At 42.4% G+C, this 17500-nt stretch overlaps 1 protein-coding gene across 3 annotated transcripts in view; it reads left to right on the forward strand.

The window, feature by feature from the left end:
- MASP1 (MBL associated serine protease 1) overlaps nt 1–17500 on the forward strand; it is a 103499-nt gene that overhangs the window by 5796 nt on the left and 80203 nt on the right. For all 3 annotated transcript variants that reach the window (XM_085897849.1, XM_085897851.1, XM_085897848.1), the window contains exons 2-4: nt 2547–2796; nt 14841–15018; nt 15197–15331. In XM_085897849.1, coding sequence (XP_085753975.1) covers nt 2547–2796; nt 14841–15018; nt 15197–15331 — 563 coding nt within the window. The remainder of the gene's footprint in view (nt 1–2546; nt 2797–14840; nt 15019–15196; nt 15332–17500) is intronic.

Raw genomic sequence — 17500 nt, forward strand, 5'->3', positions numbered from 1 at the left:
ACTCTCCCTCTCCCTCTCTCTCCCTCTCCCCTCTCTCTCCCTCTCCCTCTCCATCCCTCTCCCTCCCCTCTCTCCCCTTCTCTCTCCCTCCCTCTCCCTCTCTCCCTCCCCCTCTCTCTATCCCTCTTTCTCTATCCCTCTCTCTCTATCTCTCTCTCCCTCTCCTCCTCTCTCTCTCCCTCTCCCTCTCTCTCCCCCTCTCTCTCTGTCCCATCCTTGCTCTACCCCCTCCCAATACAGTGCAGTTCCCTCCTCCTGCATCTCCTCCCGCATCTCCTCCCGCATCCCCTCTCCCTCTCCCTCTACCTCTCTCTCTCTCTCTGGACATATCCGAACGCTGGTTATGTTTCGATGGTGTTTGTCTCCGGGCGTGTCCTGGCAGGGTTTGTCTCCAGATGTGTGCTTGCGGTGTTTATGTCTGGACGGGTGTTTGCCTGCAGACATGTCTGAGCAGTGTTTGTCTCCAGCCAGCATAGCTCCAGATGCGTCCGCCGTGCAGTGTTTTTTTCACGGACATGTCCGTGCGGTGTCTATCTCCAGATGCGTCCGGGCGTTGTTTGTCTCCGGACGCGTCTGGGAGATGTTTGTTTCTGGACCCGTCCGAGCGGTGTCTGTCTATGTACGTGTCTGGGTGGTGTCTATCTCTGGACACGTCCGGGTTGTGTCTGTCTCTGGACGCATTCGGGTGGTGTTTGTCTCCATACAGCTTGACTCCGGACGCGTCCCTGGCAGTATTTATGTTTGGACGGGAGTTTGTCTCCCGAATTGTTCGGACAGGAGTTTTTCTCCGGATGGGAGTTTGTCTCCAGGCCGTGTTTATAGTATGACTGGTAGAAAATGGATTTCAGACATTATTTTGTTTCCATCTTCACTGTTATTCTCTGCAGAATAATACTGATGAGATGGTATAAATCATAATTAATGCTCCACCGCACGTCTGCCTTCCCTCACTCTCACTTCACACTGTCTTCCCTTCCCCCATCCCTCCTTGCTCCCCCTCCCTCCTCTTTCCTTTCCCCTCCACCTCTTCACTCTCCCCATGCTCTCCCCCCCCACCCGTCTCTCTCTTCCCACCTCTTTTTCTCTCTCCCTCCTTTAGTATTACCATCAGCGAAGCGATGGGTGGTATTTGCTCGTTGACAATATTTTAATGTCCAAGTGGTCTAAAGCTCTAAATGGTATCTAAATGATGTTAAGATCTGAGGTGTCTAAAGGGACTTAAGCGGTGTAAACGTCCAAAGGTTCTCGGGGTCAAAAGGGTACACAAGGTCTCAAGATTGAATGAAGCTAAAGGTTTCTAAAGTGTTAAAAGGGTCTTAAAGGTAAAAGAGGTCTGAACGGTCTTAAAGGTAAAAGGGGGTTTAAGGGGTCCTCTGGGTCTTTTGGTTCCACAGGGTCTTTTGGGTCATTTTGGCCTTTTGGGTCATTTTGGTCTTTTGGGTCTTCAGGGTCTTTTGGGTCCTCTGAGTCTTTTGGGTCTTTTGGGTCTCTTGAGTTCTTGGGGTCTTTGGGGTCCTTGTGGTAGTATGGGTCTTTTGGGTTGTTGGGGTATTTTGGGTCCTCAGGGGCCTTTGGGTCTTCATGGTCTTTTGGGTCATCTGGGTCTTTTGGGTCTTTTTGGTCTTCGGAGTCTTTTTGGTCCTTTGGGTCTTCAGAGTCTTTTGGGTGTTCAGGGTCTTTTGGGTATTATTATTTTAAGTGGAAGAACTCTGTGATTGAGAGCTGTCTTTTGTGTCTTCAGGGACTTTTGGGTCATCTGGGTCTTTGGGGTTTTGGGGGCCTTTTGGATCCTCTGCATCTTTTGAGTTATTGGGGTCTTCAGGGTCCTTGTGGTATTATGGATCTTTTGGGCGATCTGGGTCTTTTGGTTCTTCAGGGTCTTTTGTGTCTTCAGGGTCTTTTGGGTCTTCGGGGTATTTTGGGTATTATTATTCTGAGTGGAAGAACTCTGTGATTGAGAGCTGTCTTTTGGGTCTTTGGGGTTTTGGGGGTCTTTTGGGTGCTCTGGGTCTTTTGATTCCACAGGGTCTTTTGGGTAGTTTTGGCCTTTTGGGTAATTTTGGTCTTTTGGGTCTTCGGGGTCTTTTGGGTATTATTATTCTGAGTGGAAGAACTCTGTGATTGAGAGTTGTTTTTTGTGTCTTCGGGGACTTTTGGGTCTTCAGAGTCCTTGTGATATTATGGATCTTTTGGGTTCTTGGGGTCTTTTGGTTCCTCAGGGTCTTTTGGGTCATCTGGGTCTTTTGGATCTTCAGGGTCTTTTGGGGTCTTAAGGGTCTTAGATGTCTTAAAGGGTATTCAACAGTCGAAGGGGTCTCAGCAGTCTAAAATGTTGAAAAGTACATTCCAATAGTACGCAATTAATAGATGTACGTGTGTAAAGTCAGGGTAGCCATTTGTGGCACTAAATATGTTAACAATCAAAGTTGTCCAGGTCTTTTTGAAACACTCTGTGTATTCCCTGATTGACTGGGATTGGACAAAAGATGTATGAATCCTAAATTACTCAATATAATAATTGTAAAATAAACTGTTTCTGTGCACAGCTTCATTTACTTCTTTCTGGTGTCATGGCTCTTTGTTCTTGGCTGTTTTTCAACGGGTGATGATGAAGTGGTTCCAAAAACAAAGCAGCAGTTGTTTGGGACATTGCGCTCACCAAACTACCCCTACGTCTACCCCAACTTTCTGCAGCGTACATGGCATCTCCAGGTCCCGAATGGCTACAGAGTTCAAATAAAATTCCTGCATTTTGACTTGGAACCTTCACACCTCTGTGAATACGATGCCATAGAGGTAGGAAAACCTACTATTTTATGTTTTATTATGAGTCGTGTGCAAGAAGGTAGAATTCAAAAGTGAATTGTGTTTTCCCTTGTCTGATTTTGATTTGATCATACATGTGATAACAGCTCTGTTGTGCGTCGTTTATAACTGTTAAATCTGTCCACATTTTCCTGTCTACCTGACTGGGTCTGTACACTCGCTTCTGAGCTGTCTCGCCTGGGTTTGAATCTCAGCGGCGAATGTTGATGCCACAAATTGTTTCAATGGGGAAAAAGGGGGACAACTTCCCGGCAGTTCCTGGTTCATCGGGGAAACATTTAAGAGTTTAAAATCTTTTCGACTGTGAATGCACATGATTACAGTTTCATAAAAAAATGCTTTCAAAAAAATTTTAAAAAGGACAACACGAGGTACCGTTTCCAGTGTTTGTTGAAGGAATGCGATTCACATTTTATTAAGTGATTAACCAACCATATCGTAAAAGTAAAAAAAATTCAAAAACAGCAGGTACCGTTTCTAATTTTTCTTTGCACAACCAAACACAACTTTTCAAATGGTGATGATGATGATGTTTTAAAATCCAGTGAACTCAGTGGAGTAACCTGAAGACCACACAGTATGCTGGCACCGTTGATGTTAGTACTGTGCGGTACTGTTGGTGTGCGGTTGATACACAGTAAGGTGTTGATGAATCATGTACCGAAAGGAATGTTGGTGAGGATGCTGAAGCAGATAAGGATCCTGATATGAAGAGTCACTCAGTGAATGGAATGCAGGAGAAGCAGGTGAGGGTGCTGTTGCTCCTGAGGTGGATGGACCAGGTTGTAAGAACTCTGTGATTGAGAGCTGCCCGTCAGATTGCCATAGATTTTGATGTCGCTCCTTGTATGAGAGCACCACATCATCCAACCACCTCTTGACTTTCAGGTTTCGATCCATGACCAGATCGGCATCAAACAGGCTCTCAGTGACTGACCGAATGTCCTGCATTATCTCACCCAGGAACTTGACCGTGAGTTTTACTTCGACACCTCTTCCTCATCACTGCCCACCTCCTCCGCCTCCTCCTCCCCATAGACCTTGGTAATGGCTCCCAACTCCTCCTCAGTGAACTCCTCGCATGCAAGGCGATAAGAGCATCCAACTCCTCTAGCTCCATGTTGTCAAAGCCTTCTCGTCCCACCTGCCATGCCAACCTGACAATTTTATGCCTCTCCTCCATGTAGTCGGGAATGCCTCTGAAGTTCTTCACTGTGTGTGGTTACACGTTGTGCCAGCATACGTTGATGGTGGAGGCTTTCACCTCATCCAGCGTCTCTTTGATTGCGCTGATGCAGTGGGTTATGTTGAACTCCTTCCAACACTACCCGACGGTGAGCTCTGGGTTGGAGTCCATCGCATCCAAAATGCTATGAAAGGTGCGGTGGGTATAATATGTTTTGAAAGTCAAAACTACCCCTTGGTCGAGTGGCTGGATCAGGGAGGTGGTGTTGGGTGGCAGGGAGATCACTTCGACATTTGGGTGAGCCACCTTTAGGTCCCTGGGGTGGCCAGGAGCATTGTCGATGAGCAGGAGAACCTTGAACACAAGGTTTTTTTTTTCCACCAGGTACCTCTCCACCTGAGGGATAAAACAGTAATGGAACCAGTCGATGAAGATTGCTGCCTTCACCCATGCCTTCCTGTTGGCGTACCAAAACACTGGCAGCATGTGCTTGTTCTTACTGTTGAGAGCACGTGGGTTCAGTGAAAGGTCCAATATCATGGACTTCATCATATCATCCCCTTTTGCATTTGCGCAGAGGAGAAGAGATCTGGTCCTTTGCGGCCTTGAATCCCAATGCTGTCCCTTCGTGCTTCGAGATAAAAGTTCACGTTTGCACCTTATTCCAAAACAGGTCAGTCTCGTCCACGTTGAACACCTGCTTTGGCAGGTATCCCTTCTCCTCGACGAGCTACACGAGTTGAGCAGGGAACACTTGGGCTGCTTCTTTGTGTATGGAGGCACACTCGCCTGTCAGTTTTATGTTGCGGAGACCGTAGCACTGTTTGAAGTGGTCAAACCATCCCCTGCTTACTTGGAATGGACTGGGGCTGCTCGTACCCTCATTGCTCATTCCCATGTCACTCGTGCTTGCGACACCTGTGCCAGCTCGATGCACATACATACATATCGCCTTTGCGTGAATGAGAGGTCCACTTAAAGGCATTTCTATGTGGACATCCCGGATGTGGGTGACCACTTTGGTGCTTGGTACAGCGCTCGTCGCAACACTTTCTCAGATCACCTTCTCGTTCTTCCGTATGTAGCGAACGGTGGATTTGCTTACTCCATCGTGATTTGCCCACAGAAGCCACACTGTCCTCTCAACAGCCATTCCAGCAGATCCACTTTGTGACTCGGGCTCATCACTTTCTTCTGCCTCTTGGTAGTTAACCCTTCTCTGGCACTGGTCTTGCGCTTGCGAGTCATGTTTGATCAATGACCAAATGAGCGGAACGAGAGGCACAACACCGGTCAAGGCAGTGGGATAAGTAGAATTATTGAGACCCAGGACACACTACACATACTGCTAGTAGTCACACGGGAATTGTGGGATGCTGCGGGAGGGGTGGGTAGTCTTTTTTTGTGGGGGATGTTGGTGGATGCTAATGTGTTACCAGATGTACTCAGCTGGATTCTGGGGGTAGATATGGTGAAACATTTTAATTATGCAAGTCTTTCATGTTTAGGGTTTACTCATCTGGAGGTTGATGTGGTGAAGCATTTTAATTATGCAAGTGTGCATGATAACATTTTACTCAGCAGGTGTTACATAAAATACCCCATAATGACAAAGTGAAAAAATGTTTTTAGAGATTTCTCCAAATTTATTGAAAATGAGAAGCAGAAATGTCTTGCATCAATAAGTATTCAACCCCCTGAGTCAATACTTTGTGGAAGCGCTTTTGGCAGCGATTACAGCTTTTTATCAGCTTTGATGTTGGCTTAATGGTTAAGGTGGTTGGTTTGGGATCCTAGGATCCAGAATTCAAATTACATTTGGCTGTTGTATTAATACCAGATGGGGTTAACTCTGCCTGTTTTCCTTCCGAGGTCAGCAAAATGAGTGCCAGCTTGCTGGTATCCTGTGGAGGAGTGGCGACCCATCCAGGATTGTGCCCAATAGCCAAGGAGACTGCTTAGGCAGCACCAACGCTCTGCACAGGCTATGGTCCCAATGGTTGGATGGATGGATCAGTTTTGCACATCTGGATTTGGGGATTTTCACACAAATCTTCCTTGCAGATATACTCATGCTCTGTCAAGTTGGAAGGGGATCTCCAGTGAACAGCAATCTTCAACTCTTTCCACAGATTCTCAATGGGATTCAAGCCTGGGTTTTGGCTGGGCTATTCAAGGACTTTCAAGTTGTTATTCTGAAGCCATTCCAATCTTGCTTTAACTGGATGCTTGGGGTCATTGTCCTGTTGGAATGTAAATCTTTGCTGCAGTTTAAGGTCTTTTGCAATCTGACACAGGTTTTCCTCAATGATTTGCTTTGCCTGTATTTGGCTCCATTCATTGTTCCCTCCATCTTTATAAGTCTCCCTGTCCCTGCCACTGAAAAGCATCCCAATATCATGATGCTGCCACCAACCGACTTCATGGTGGGGATGGTGTTAGATAGGTGATGAAATGTGCTTGGGTTCTGCCAGACAGTGCACTTTGTATTCAGGCCAAATAGTTCAATTTTCATCTCATCAGACCACAGAATGTTTTGCCTCATGTTCTCAGTCTTTCACGTGGCTTTTTGCAAACTCTAGGGATGCTGTCATGTGCCTTTTCTCAGGAGTGGCTTCCTTCTGGCCACTCTCCCATGAAGCCTGGAATTGTGAAGTGCTTCAGAGACTGTTGTCCTTCTGTCAGGTTCTCCCATCTCAGCCAAGGAACTCTCCAGTTCCTTCAGAGTCGTCATTGGTTCTTGGTCACCTCCCTGACCAAGGTTGTTCTTGCCCAGTTGCTCAGTTTGATCGGATGGCCAGCTGTAGGAAGAGTCTGGGTACTTCCATATTCTTTCCATTTCCTAATGATGGAAGCCCACTGTGCTCTTGGGAACTTTCAACACTCAAGAAATTGTTTTATACCCTTCCCCAGATCTAGGCATCCTCACAATTCCATCTCGACGTTTCCACTGCTCCAGAGTCCAATAGTGGTGAGCTTGACACCACTCCATCCGATGCTTGGCTTGTGTGCAGCTGCTCGGCCATGGAAACCCATTTCATGAAGCTCTCAACGAACAGTGCTTGTGTTGACGTTGCTTCCATAGTCAGTTTGGCACTCAGTAGTGAGTGTTGCAACCGACAACAGACGATTTTTTCCACGCTTTGTGCTCCAGCCCTCGGTGGTCCCATTCCATGAGCTTGTGTGACCTACTACTTCGCAGCTGAGCTGTTGTTTGTTCCAGACATTTCCATTTCACAATAACAACACTCACACTTGACCGGGGCAGCTCTAGCAGGGCAGAAATTTGACAAACTGACTTGTTAAAAGGTGGCACCCTATGATGGTGCCACGTTGAAAGTCACTGAGCTCTTCAGTATGGCCCATTCTACTGCCAATGTTTGTCTATGGAGATTGCATGGCTGTGTGCCTGATTTTATACACCTGTCAGCAATGCCATGTTGTGTGTGTGTGTGTGTGTGTGTGTGTGTGTGTGTGTGTGTGTGTGTGTGTGTGTGTGTGTGTGTGTGTGTGTGTGTGTGTGTGTGTGTGTGTATAGCCCCATACGTATTAGCTATATTGTATTAAGATACCAGCAAATACCATCCCCATCGCTTCGATGATGGGAATGCTCGGGGGGGGGGGGAGAACAAGAGAGGGGGGGAGAGAGAGAGAGAGAAAGAGAGAGAGGAGCAGAGGATAAATATGGTTTCTGAGGCAGCCATTCAAATTAATGGGGGAAAAGGGAAAAACTTTCTGACTCAAGCCTCAAATGCCTAAAATAGGAGACTGATTTCCTCCCCCTCCCATACAAGCAAATGTAAAATTGAGACTGATTTTCTCCCCTTCCCATACAAGCAAATGTAAAATTGAGACTGACTCAAGCTCCAAAAGTCCAAAATAGGAGACTGGTTTTCTCCCCCCTCCCATAAAAGCAAATGTAAAATTGAGACTTACTGATTAAAGCACTTCTTTCCTTTCATATTGTTGCGGATTCGCGCCCGCCGGCGTGCGGACGGCCACGTAACTCGAATCGCGGCACGTCGCCCACCGGACGGACAATCCAGTCATGACCCTCTCGGACTAACGCCGGGAACTAGTCACGGGTGGACCTTTCGGTCTCACCACGATCGTGCCAATCGGCCCCCACGTGGGATAGGGTTGCTCGCCAAATTCGACCTACCTAAGTACCCACACGGAGGGTAGACCGGGCGATCGCACCTCGCCGCAGGTCGACTTCGGACACGGGCCACTTTAAGCGACCCGTTCCGTACTATCGGGATAACCGAGCGGTGTTGTTCGTCGGACCTCGACGGTTCGATTAATTATCGGCGTTTTAGCCCACGACCAACCCTTTACGTGAAGCAAGATGGAGATTCAATGAAAGAAAAGACGAAGCGAAGCGGGAAAACAGTTCAACATAACTCACATTTATTTCGCGATGAACGGGAAGCACACATATACAATTACACCAAAAGCACATGTAAAAGGAGAAGAAACACAATATTACACAAAAAGCAAATATAAAAGAGAAACACAATGCAGAGCTATCCGACTACCGAGCACACGGCAACACTTATACAATTTTACTTCACAGACGGCGCCGACAACACAGATACCCAAAGCAAAAGAAAAGAGAACCACCCTCCAGGATGAGGGGGGTAGGCGGGCCTGGGGCCGAGACCGTGTCGGGCCTACCCGTCTGATGATGAGACGCAAAGTGGCGGTGGCGCCTCAACTCCGCGGGCCTCGCGGACAGTGTCTGGTAGGGGGTGGGAAAGGGGCCCCCTTGTCGCACTATCTCAGCGCGGGGGGAAACAGGAGGGGGGTTGTTGATGCTCGGGGGATGGCGGATATCACCCTGTCTCGGGTCCCGCGACGAGCGTCTCCTCCTCGACCTCGGTCGCGTTGCTGGCCTCTCCCTCTGCAGCTCCCGGCACCGACGCGAGCACCCCCTCGTCCGCCTTCGCCGCCGCCACCTCTCCACAGCTCTGTCTAATCGCCCTCTCCGTCTCCTCTCTTGGCTCGTCCCAACTCTTCACTCTTGACTTCTCCCCTCCGAACTCTGACTCTTCTTCCCAGCTCCACCGACAACTCGTTCCAACGCACCACTCTCAACTTACTTTACTGACGAACGCAGCCGTTTATATAAGCCCCGTGGCTTCGCTCCTTCACCTTTGACCCTTTGCCTCCGACCCTTCACCTCTCTAACTGGCTCCCCATTGGACCGAGGAAAAGTGGGCGTGAATGCTTTTTGATCCATGAATTTGCATATCGCGACCTCACTCCAACGCCCTGGAGGCGGGGCCAAATCGCCCCACGCTCTCCGATAGGACGGAACAGAAGTGGGCGTGAGTCGTTTTTGATCCGTTTTTCTTCGGAAAGTCTGTGATGTCTCTGAACACGCTGCTCGGTGCGCGCCCCGCACGAGTCCAGCATCGGCGCCCACAAGTGGCGTGGGAATGACGGTGATGCGATGGTGGCGAGTTGTGACGGTAAAGGTCGTGGCTGTTGTTGTGAAGCGGCGTTGTGGTTGGTGGTTGTTGTCGTGAAGCGGCGTTGTGGTTGGTGGTTGTTGTTGTGAAGCGGCGTTGTGGTTGGTGGTTGTTGTTGTGAAGCGGCGTTGTGGTTGGTGGTTGTTGTTGTGATGGCTGTTGAGACGTGGTTGGTGGTGGTAGTAATGGCGGCTGGTCCAAAATAAAGATAGTAAAAGAAAAACGGCTATCCTGAAGAGTCGCAGCCCGACTGAATGACATTTATTCCCTCGAAACAACGGGTTTGGGCCTAACTACACATATACTTACAGAGATATCTCACCTAAGGGACCTGAATGGTGGTTTGCGAATTTGGTCAACCACAACAATATTTTCATTCCACTCAAAGAGTGAACCATTGAATATTTGTCCATGTTCGATTTTGGGGAATAACTTAATTTTCCTATTACATTCATCACCATTGAGTATATTCACAAAGATTACTTTGGAACTTAGTTCTTGATTTAAGTATTTTTTTGAGCAGAAATGAAATGATAAACTTCTCTTAATGCTCATATTTGACCACCTCCGGAGCCACATATCATTTTGAGATTGTAGTAAATTGTTTTTCCATTGTTCAATTGATAATCATCAAAGTTTTCAGCCCATTCAAGGATATTAATTTTTTTCTTTACATCCTCCAACTTATTTGTAATTAAATTTATCCACTTATTTGTTTTATCTACTTTTACCCCGGTTATTTCTTCAATAAGACTTTTTGATATTTCTCCCATTCTTTATCTTTTCCATTTAAATACCAAGGTTGATTACATCTCCACTCTTTGGTTTGGTTATTGCTTGGTTCTATCATTTATAAATCAATAAAAGATGGCGGTAGCCTGTTAAAATTCCTAACCCAATATCTTAACACTTATACTTATAAGCATAAAGGAGACTATTGATTACATTCTCTAAAATTTATTTTTTATCATCAAAAGCTCCTAATGCTTTCTTATTAATATCTTCTGAATATAATTGATGTTTATAACTTCTTATTGTATACATTTTTCTGTACTCTTCCTTCTTTAAAGTTAAACAGTTGTAATAATGTTTAAAGTTTATTGTTTCCTTGATTATATTTTTCTTTATTCCCTTTAGATTCTTATCACACCTTTCAATGTTGTTATTATCAATATACGTAAAAGCATAAGACTTTTATCTCAATCCAATAAATTCACTCATGTACTTTCCACCCAATTCATCTTTAAACTTACCAATATCCTTTTTGTTCTTTGATGAAAACAACACATCACCTGACTTATAATTACTTGTATCATCTATATCAATATTATCAGTCATATCCTCATATACATCACTTGTCTTAATTTCTAATATAAAACCATCTGTATCCATGTATAACAATGACACATTATCCTTATACTTTGATTTTAAATTATTATAGTAATAGTCATACATTAACGACTTTCACGAGTCAAGAATTGATGTTCCAATATAAATCGGTTTATCCATTTCAATACTCTCTTTTTTTCAAATGAATAGCACAAAAGTTCTCTGAAAACACCTCCGCTCGCTCAAAACTTGGTCTATTAATTAACTTTGAAGCCTGTTTCCAAGATGTAGCAAGTCTTATGTTTTGTCAATTCCTAACATTTTCCATTGTCTTTCCAAATACAGCATTATTCATTAATTTATAAAAGTCCTTCTCAAAATCTGTTTTTGCTTCTGTTCTCCTTTTTGTATTAAAATCAATATACTTCTTTAACAATGACTTTGTTTAAATTTCAAAATCCGATGAATTTTCCTCACTCTCAACCCAGCAGATAAATATTGTCTCAAGTTCCTTTGATGCAAAACATAACTTTCTTTATCATTTAATGCAGTAAGTCGTTTTTCTGGAGATTTACCTTTTATATTAAATGACTGTTGGTAATCACTTAAGCATTCTTTTCTTGGACTTTCCATATCAGGTGCATAAGGTAGGTCTTTATGTTTGTGATGAAGTTCTTCTGGATATTTTAAATCAACCTCAAAATAATATCCAACTTCAGCTTCATCCAATTCTTTTTGAAAGGAGACAACAATGTCTTATAAAACTTTTTCATAATGTTTTTCTTCAACCCATTTAAGTTTTCCATAAGGTAAAGATTGAGACATAGCCCACCCATACAAATTGTTAGCATCATAATACATCAGGTAAGAGTTGTCCTCATTCTTATTATAATCAGGAAGATATTTGTTATTTGCTTTAGCATATCTCTTGGAACATACTTGAGATATTCCTCCTCTTTTTGCCTTCTCTATCATTAAAAGCATATCTATATCACTGATTCATTCCAAATTTTGTTTTGTCCTTTTTAACATAGCACTCCAAGCCAAACCTGGGCTGTGTAATAGTGAATGGGGTCTAATCCATAATAATTTTTATTATGACAGACTTCTAAAAGTTTCAAACACATCAGCCAATAACAATACATCCGTTTTAAGATACAAATCATGATATTCTCCAAGATTCTTTATATTAAACTTCTCCTAAACCTTTTTAGGTTGTGTATAATCTCTATCGGAAATATGAATTTTATTCAACTTGCCAAAGAAACTTTCCCTTGAAGAAAGTTGTGTTTCTTTAAACTTCTCAAATGAATCCATATATTCATACGGATATATTCCCTTTTGTGATAAGAGATCAATCTCTTCTTGATTTGAGAAATGTGATTTAAGATTCAGGAAGTTTTTAATATTTGAAGCTAAGTTAGATAATGGACTTGCCATAAACTTGTATGTGTCAAGAAATCTGATATAGGTTATGGGGGATGTATGAATTGTTTTTGTGAATGAGATGTATTTTTGATTTGTGTTAGGAATGGCAGAAATATCTCCAGATGTCTTTGAAAGTTCATTTATAAATAGATGTGTGTCATAGTGAGCGTTGTTGTGAAGAAAGACAGGAATAAAGTTTGGGGGCTTGTAATTAAGTTTACAATGGTAATGAGCTGGACTTCTATATTTACCAGAAAGATGACAGAGATCCCTAACCTTGGCTTCTCTCTCAATTTTCTACTCACAAATATGACAGATACTGTTCTTTTTAAATTCCTTTTTCTCTCCTTTTGTTGATGACATTGCTTTATAGGTTTTAACCATTATTTCTCTTCGTCTTATACAGTCTTTTTCCAATCGTCTTACAAACTCCTCTGAAGCATCTTCTCACCATCACCAACAGATGATTTGATATAATAACAGAAACCACAAGGAGTATGTTTTTGATATTTATTTGTGTATGATTTATTTGGATTTGGAGAAACAGTATCTATCTTTTCAAGGATACTTTCAAAATCAGCAAATATCACAAATGGATGTTTTATAGATTTGTTAAAATCTTTGAATGATATGTTTGAACCTGCTTTTGGTAAATTGATTACGGTTGATTTATGATTACTGCAATATTTTGAATGTTGATTCAATCGTTCTTTTGTATGAAAGGAGTTGAGACATCTCTTACAAGGATACGTTTTACATTTTCTCTTTTATAGTTGTGATTTGGTTAATCTTGATAAATTTTTGATGAGAGCATAATGTGATTTTTTCTTTAAAATAAAGTAGAGAAGGTCAATGTGTGTTTCATCATTTTTAATAGTTGTTTGAAATTTTTAATATCTGAAATTTGTTTGTATCCGTTAATCCATATACATTAACAGATAGATTATTCATTTTCTCAAATTTAGGAATATCTCTCAATGACATTGGAAACTTTAAATCTTTAACATTTAATGTATTCTCGTATTTCTTACAATGTTCAACTCTTTCAGGATTCCATTGTGGAGGATGTAAGTGAGCAAGAACAGACCATAGAAAACATTTATTATCTTTGTTTTGAATATTAACAACCGCATTCTTAAGTTTTATCTCTTTTGGTAAATCAATATAAGAAGAAGCTGGAAGAGGATCTGATTTTAAGATGTGTATATCTAAAAAGATTATTTTCGTAATAGCAAATCCACTACCTACTACAGTGTTATCAACATCTTGTTCTTGTCTCTGTAGTTCATCGTAAACATCACATCTTACAAAATCTTGAAATGATGAGACAAAGTGAGGGTTTGTCCTCATTGAGTGAGTAGTTTCATCGCCTTCTCTTACCATATTCAATTTTACTCCGATATAAAACTTAAAAGTTTTCATTTCACTTAATGTGTTTTTAATTATCGTTTCAATACTTTGTTTCACCATATCAACAGCTTCAATGATTGAAGATGGTCCAGGGTCTTGAAAGCGAAACAATCTTATTTTTATATGTCCTTTAAATGCCCCATCAGTGTTTTCAATGGAGAATTTAGTGGCACCTTTCCTTTCTTCATTGTTCTTGTGTTTGCCTGATTGAAGGTGTTTATAATCATTTTTTTTTAGAATATCATTATCACATCTATCACAATGTTTTGTTTCTTGGTCAAGTGGAGATATTTGCCTGAAAAGATTGAATGTGTGTTTGTTGGTTTGAAGGTGTTTTTTTATTACATTTATATTCATAATTACAAACATCACAGTACGTTGTGTTCACCATATTTATATTACAAAACTTTGCTTAAATTAAAATTTTCATTATGAAAATTTCGTTTAATTTATAGGTAAATCTGTTCTTTAAACCATTTTATCCTCCAACTTTTTCACTAAAGAAATACAAATACAGAAACTGAAGCATCCAGCCTATATACCCTGACTAAGGTTTGAGTTATCATCAGATGCATTGTCTAAACTCGAAAATCTTGATCTGTGAGGAAGGTTGTGGAATATTTATTCAGAAGGAATCGGAGTACAGCAATTTGATTTTTTTTTTTTTTGGTTAGTTAGTTGTTCATTAAAAGACAAGACATGAAGTGTATTTTTGTGTGTCATTATTCATAACTTGATGTCAAAACATTTTGACACCCTGCCCAGTGCCCACCCCTCCTTTTTATATCACCTTGCAGCTTGCATTATGTATTCCTGTGACAATTGTGTAGGAGTGATTATAATTTGCAAAAAAAAGAGGAATACTTTGAACCTTTTTCGTATTTGATGACGTAATATATTGTAAAATACAGTGGACTCTCAATTAAGACAAATTTTGATAAAATGGAAAAGTATAAATAAATAAATAAATAAATAGCAATTTGAAAAAAACTTTTTTTGCAATTATCTTGTTTCAAATTTTTTAATTTTTTTTTTTGAATGAGAGTCGAAGGTACTTCACAAAATCAGGTAAAATTATTGATATGTTATGATTGAACTAAGAATCACAAGTTATGAAATGTTATATGGAGAGAGAAAGAAAGAAAGAAAGAAGGAAAATATAACTCCTTGGTCCATCTTTCCTCCAGCTCCTGGATGGACAACATATCCTGGGAACTTTCTGTGGGAAATATGACACAGACACAGAGCGTGTACCTGGCTCCCAGCCTATCCTGGCCCCAGGAAACATACTGACCATTAAATTCCGTTCTGATTACTCCAACGAGGAGGATTTCACTGGATTTGTGGCTCTTTACACTGCTGTTGGTAATGGCTCCTCCACATTGAACTGTATGAAGTGGTAGTTTAAAGTTCTTTTTTCACATGATCTTGAGCTATCTATTCATAATAGCTATTGGTTGTGCCTGCTTATCTGGGATGGAGTGGGTACGTGCTAATATTTGGTCTGAAAACCTTATGGACCTAACTTGGAACTGATGTGCAGACATTGATGAATGCGTGGAATTTGCCAACGATGAAGAAAGATCCTGCGACCATTTCTGCCAAAATTATCCAGGCGGCTTCTTCTGCTCCTGTCGTCATGGTTACCATCTCCATGACAACAATCGGACGTGTACAGGTATTTCTAACTTTGCTGCCTTAGCTTGGACTGTTGAAAAGAACTTTTTATCCACTTCATTCTTTATATTGGCCATGATATTGTTATGTTTGTGGGGTAGATGGAGGACTTTCATAGTAAAGGTAGGATTGTATAGTGTGGCATGGTCCGTGGATGGGTAGGAGACATCTCGACATAATTTAAGTTGGGAAACTGTGAGCTTAAGTTCTTACATGTCACCACGCGGGGTGGTGCTGTTAACTAGATAGGGTTTAAGGCGAGTTTATCCCAGTATGTGATTGCCCCCTGTGACCTTTTCTTCCATTTTTGCATTTACAAAGCCGGAAATAAAAGAACCACGTTTTTATGCCAACAACAACAACAACAACAACAACAACAACAACAACAACAACAGAGCCGAACGTTTCCGAGCAGGCAAAAACCCCACCTTCCCGGCTTTGTACCAGCAGGCCACGCCCCCCGGAGTTGATTGGTCAGAGTGACTTCAGAGAAGGAGAAGGTGCCAGACAGAAAAGACGGTGGTTGGAAGCAAAGCATGAGGCTATGGTCACTATCGAAATGATGAAAAGGCTGCGCAATTCTCGTTGTTTGTGTTGTGTGAATTTGCTTGGATGCTGGAGCAAGACGCTTGCCATTGACTGTTCGGCTGGGTCGCGAAGTTTGTACGCTTTGAGGAGGAGGGGAGAAGAAGAGTGCATCTCTCAGTTATAACTGGGCAGTATCCCCTTGGAGGTTCAAGGAAGAAGGCGTTGTGAGCGGGCCTGGTACTGAGAGGAGCAGTGTGGCAATCTCGATCTTGAGAAGAAACTGTACAGCGGCTCATGGGCTCTGGCAGTGAGACCTCCACATGCATTACCTCACATACATAGCTGCGTGGAGCGACTTTAGCGCCATTTTGGTGTGTTTTCCCTGTGTTGTGGCTCCACGGTTCGACGACTGTGAGGCTCTCAAAGGTCATCTCTGGACACAAGCTGAGTACTGGCATAAAAGGGGGATTTTCTTTTATTTTTATCTTTCCCCTTGTCTGTTTTTGTGACTGAGTGGAAACATCTCAAATTAGGCTTAGTTTTACCTCCTGTTTCATTTGCACTCTTGATTTATTTTCATTATCACCCTTTGATTTATGTCCATTAAACCGTCAGTTGTTGAATTTACCTGTGTTTGTTTATTCATTGTGGGTTTGAGGATAAACCCGTGTGCTTCCGTCCCATGCACGCCATAATCTCCAAGGATCTCGGCTGTTCGCCTCCAAGTATAACCGTTTAGCTATCCATCCAGGTCGGTGTTCACACCCCTGAACACGACGTCTGGGTTAGGAGTGGGGTATAACCTAACTGCCATGGACACAACAATATATTTGTTTGCACGACATCCTCTGGTTTTCTATAGGCTTATTCTTCTTTCAAACTCATTGCAAAGCTTTTATTTGAGGGTATAAATTGCAGTAGGACCACAATGTTTTTGTGACAGTCATGAATTCGAAATAAAGGTGCAGTTTCGACACAAATTGTTTGAGCAATGATGTTGTAGTGGATCCTCCGGATGCTCATAACAAGTCCTGAACTGTTCTATAGCGAGGAACCTACTCTGGAAAGTCACAATTGATGGTCATGCTAAATGACAGAGTGAACCAGTGAGTGAATGAATCACAAATTGGCATTTATATAATAAGATCCACTGCACAGTATGTCCATAAGTTTTCCATCTCCTCCCAAACCGCCAGTCACACAAAGTTGAAAATGGTGCCTTAGTAATTGCCAAGGACCCAAGGTCCTTGGGTCCACACATTATGCACGCATGGTCAAAAAATGATTTGGCCAAAATCATTTTCATTGTTGACATTAACAACGACACAAAGCAAGCATGAACTATGCTTCGCATTGCTTGGCGATGTCACGAGACGCCGCTGATTGTCTGTGTGAGGCTAGGTGCACTGTATGTGATTGGCTACTGCCAAGTGATGCTTATCCACCCTCACTCTACTTGTTTCCTCTTCTTAAAATTTCAAAATAAAACGTCACAGTTACAAATTAGAATGGCACTCGTAAAACGCGTACCTCAGCCAGGCTGAACAGTTTACATTTTGCATCCCACTGATAGGCCAGATCCATCTGGATCTGGACCTGAACCAAAATCGAATCGGCTTGTTCTTGTCATAATCCCTCCACA

This window comes from Eptatretus burgeri, chromosome 10, assembly GCF_056783735.1.
Source record: "Eptatretus burgeri isolate ZD-2024b chromosome 10, Ebu_testis_v1, whole genome shotgun sequence".
Taxonomy (NCBI): Eukaryota; Metazoa; Chordata; class Myxini; order Myxiniformes; family Myxinidae; genus Eptatretus; species Eptatretus burgeri.